Source organism: Glycine max, chromosome 2, assembly GCF_000004515.6.
Source record: "Glycine max cultivar Williams 82 chromosome 2, Glycine_max_v4.0, whole genome shotgun sequence".
In the NCBI taxonomy this organism is placed as follows: Eukaryota; Viridiplantae; Streptophyta; class Magnoliopsida; order Fabales; family Fabaceae; genus Glycine; species Glycine max.
Genome location: NC_016089.4, coordinates 2,762,819 through 2,767,309, shown reverse-complemented (window position 1 = coordinate 2,767,309; position 4,491 = coordinate 2,762,819). Strand labels below are relative to the sequence as shown.

The 4,491-nt window shown below is 29.9% G+C and overlaps 1 protein-coding gene across 1 annotated transcript; it reads right to left on the bottom strand.

The window, feature by feature from the left end:
- Positions 1 to 628: 628 nt before the first annotated feature.
- Positions 629 to 1,475, bottom strand: LOC100786809 (lysine-rich arabinogalactan protein 18-like). The gene is made up of 2 exons (XM_003519757.1): positions 1,471 to 1,475; positions 629 to 1,187 (listed from the first exon to the last, which is right to left on the bottom strand). Exons 1-2 carry the CDS (start codon positions 1,473 to 1,475, stop codon positions 629 to 631), a joined length of 564 nt encoding a protein of 187 aa, XP_003519805.1.
- Positions 1,476 to 4,491: the final 3,016 nt, after the last annotated feature.

Genomic DNA, 4,491 nt, shown 5'->3' with positions numbered 1-4,491 from the left:
TATGTTCCAATCCAACAACTCTCACATTTTTTTTTATTAAGAAGATTAATTTCTTTGCAGTTTACACCGTATATTTTTCACAGAAAATTGCCCTTGATCAAGAATTTAACTGCCCCATACCATGATGAACATTGATTACCTAAAATTGCTAAGAGGGAATATAATTTTCAATACTGTTTTCTTTCCTATCCTTTTCTTTTACCTATTTTATATCTCTTGTTTACACACTTTCACACGTATGAATATCCATGACACTACCTCTCTCTCTCTCTCTCTCTCTCTCTCTATATATATATATATATATATATATATATATATTAATCAATAATCATATCTCTCCTCTTTTTTATGGTAAATAAATTGAGGATATTAAGAAAATTGAAATTGATCTCCTTAAATGTTATCGTGTAAAGATGAGTGCAATTGAATCTGAAATATTGTAACCCTGTGTTTGGATGGGATATTTAAATAAGACAATTCATTTTTTTAGTGAATTTAAAATACTCCTATCATAATTTACTTGTTTGGATATAGGATTTCAAAAATTTTAAAATGACATCATTTTTTTTAAAAGAATTTTAATAAAATAAAATGATAGGAATTGAAATTCCACCCGAACGATAAGAATTTAAACTTTTCTCCTCTCACATCGTATCATAGGCCCCTTCGTTTTTTCTCTCACACCTTTTTTTGTAGGAGACGACGCATCCTGGCTTGATCCCGGAGCTCCTACCGAAGGAGCGGGAGGGCCAAGCAATGCCGGCAACGGTGCTGGTGCAGTGCGCTTCTTACTCTTCTTTGTCTTCTTCTTGGACTTGGGAGCAAGAACCTCAACGCTAGGTGCTACCACGGGGGTCAGAGTTGTCGGTGTCAGTGCAAGGGAAAAGCTCACCGGAACAGGCGTTGGTGGAGAACTCACTAAAATTGACGCTGGTGGCGAGCTCACAAGTGTCACAGCAGGAGGTGTAGTCGTAGGAGGAGTGGCCACGGGAGGTGTGGCCACCAGAGGAGTGGTTGTTGGAGCTAGAGCAACAACTTTAGATGGAGGAGATGCTATCGTGGGAGATGAAACAGGAGGGGTTGCGATTGCAGCATTAGGGGATGAAGCTGGTGGAGATGAAGTGGGAGAAGCAACAAACACAATTGATTTTGGTTTAGAAGGGGTTGTGGCTGGGATGCTATCAACACTTTTTTTTAAATATAAATATTTAAAAATAAAAATTTGAATTTCATTGAAATTGAATTACTTTATCCAAACAAGAAAAATAAAATACAAGAAATTAAATTACTTCATCCAAACAAAATATTTATAAAATAAAATGAATTTAAATCAAGACAATTAAAATGTTGTGTATTTAAATTTCCTAGAAATTTTCAAATCCTCCATCCAAACACAAGGTAAGTGCTTTGGGATTATGGTATTTGGTCCTATCTAAGAGTCTTGAAATTAAAAATATCCATACATATGACCCCATTGTATGCTTTAAACTGATGGTCGACGATCTCGGATAGAGATGGTACTCTTCTTCAACTATCTCTTATAATTCTAATATGGATGTTGTAGATAAGGATATAACTTCTCTGTTGTTCCTGTGCTTCCCATTCAAAACAACATTACATAACATTTATGTTAATATTTAATTGTAGATCCACTCCATGAAAATCATAAAAATTATGTAGTTTTGAAGGAACAACATAAAGATAACTTGAGAAGGAACAACAAAGAAGAATAATGAGTTTGGGGGGTTTAATTATAAATCTAAGGCTAAGCATAATTTAGGCATTCCTAGGCTATTGAATGTCAAACTCACACATTATATGGTTCTCGATCTTTAGCATGTTTTAAGGTTTGACCATATGAAATTATGAATGTTTTCATGAATAAGAAGAATGATGTTCCAACTTGTCATTGATAAATATACAGGTACACACATTTCAATGGGTCTAGAGAGACTAGACACATGAATTCAACTTAAAGGCTTAATTTATGTTTTAGATATGCATCCCTAGTCCCTACTCCCTAGCTAACTCTTATCCACTAAAAAAAACAAAAATCCTACATCAACTAGAGCGTATGGATTACATCAATTTGTGCGGGCTTAATATAGTTTAATTAATAATGTTGAATTTAAATCCTTTAACAGTATATAGTTATGTTTTGAATTTTAATAATAAGTGCTTTTAGGATATTGATTAAAAAATAATAACAAGAAAAAATATTTATTATAAAGATTATAGAAGAACATAAAAAAAATTATGAACAACACAATTTTATCTATTTCAATTTTTTTTTAATTAATACTCTAAAAATATTGATTAATATTTGCTTTATATTTTTCTACCTCCAGTGATTCTTTCTCGACCGAATAAAATTGCTTCCTATAAAAAAAAATACTTGTAGTCTATAGAAACAACATTGTATCATACACAAATCATAGATTATAATTTGGTCATTACTTTTTTTTACATATCCTCTCGTATATATGGTACAGCTGGCATGAATCAATAATTAGTCCTAGTATCCATTTGTTTCAAAATTGAGTAAAATTAATTTTAAATTATTAGACAAAAAATACGCATTAAATTAGATTAATTTTACCGAATAAACATTTTTTCCATGCATGTATTCAATTTTTAGTGATCTTTATAATTAGATGTACTGTGTGTATTCAATTCTTTTTAATTATTTCACCGGACTATTTTTTACAATATAATATTGACCCGTGATTTTCAATTTGAATAATGCAAGTATATATGATTTATTTTACAATCAACGTAATATCTTATGAAAAGTTGCTTTTAAATATTGATAGTACTGCAGGAATATATAAATTAATTATTTTTTATTCATATTTTAATATTCTTTAAATAGTTTATTAAAAAACTATTTTCGTCAAAAAATAAATTAACCTTAGATAATATATACATACATATATATATATATATATATATATATATATATATATATTATCTGCTGGTATATATTTATAAAATCTGACATTTTAAAATTCAACATGTTATTAATTAAAATAATTAAATATTAGTTTTTAAATATTTTTCACATTTTTTTTGGAGCGTGTGTACGTATATTGAGAGAGAAGAAAAAGATAATAAGAGAAATTTTTTAATAAATGTAATCAGTAATATGCTGAAAGGAAAACAATTAATAGACAAACTTTATGAAAAATCCAAGATCGAGATAAAAAGTAACTAGTATGGTAAATATAGTTCTTTAGAATTTAAAAGAACATTAATAATACAGATAAAAAGTGTGTTAGTTCTTACCAAATGATCCGGTCAAACTTTATATGGCATGACAAAAAGGATTTATGGTTACAGTTCACAGTAAATAAATATGCCTTTACTAAGTATTTTCTCAAAGCCTTCTATATTTTTTTAGTGAACTCAAGGTATCCTTTATTGAGAGCTGAAGACTATTTTTTTTTTAAATACAAAAAATTATTTAAGACAATATAATTATTGCACATGAACCAATGAATTGACCCCATATCTTCAAAAAACTTCATACAAAGTAAAAGAAAAAAAATATGACATAAACAAATTCAGAAGATCCGCAGTATGGGCTGCTTCTGACTAGTGCATATGGAAAGAATCTTTTTAATCTCTCATGACAGTAAATCAAATTAAGTTGAAGTAGTTTACTATAAAAAAAAAATAGTAATATTACATATGCCACATACCATAACCATCTTAGATGGATAAGGAAAACTTAGATAATAAATTCAAAGTTTGCATCATCTACAATTTGAGTAAAAGGTTGTGGTTTTGCAGCAAGGTACATATGGAATTGTCTACTAGTACTACCAAACAAAGCCCAAGTGGGGTCACTATTTGATGGGTTTCTTAATATCTACCATCACGCAGCAATATAATTCAACTAAATTAAACAAAAATTATCAAACAGTAAACACATTGATGTAAAACTCCACCTAACTGAAATTTATATATCCATCAATACATGAATAGTAGCACCAACGCCCCCACAAACGTGCATAATATGCGTGTATACATGGTGTCACGTATGCTTGTCGCTGTTTAACGTGGGTAAAGGGTAAGAGTCCAACTTTTTATTCATTAATTTTGATGTATGTGCTATTGTGTTTAGGTTTCCTAAGATGATGACAGCTTTAGATAATGCATGGAAAGCCCTCTAAAGAATTATTACTAGCCTAATGTTTGATGAATCAAATCAAGTAAAGGATGGTTCATTATTAATTCAAACAAGACATGAGACATGGACCAGGATTCTGTTTGGTAGGGAGCAAAAAATTGTAAGTGAAATCGTATGGTATCAGCCGACAGATATGCATGGCTGTTAAGTACTGATAAAATGTTCTCAGAGGGTATAATCAGAAAATGGTAAATTGCATACATGTGCGTAGGCACAAACTCACACTTCGACTCTCAATGGTGAGTGAGACTTATAAAATTAAGGAAAAAAACTTATTTATTTTAAATAAAAAAGTTATA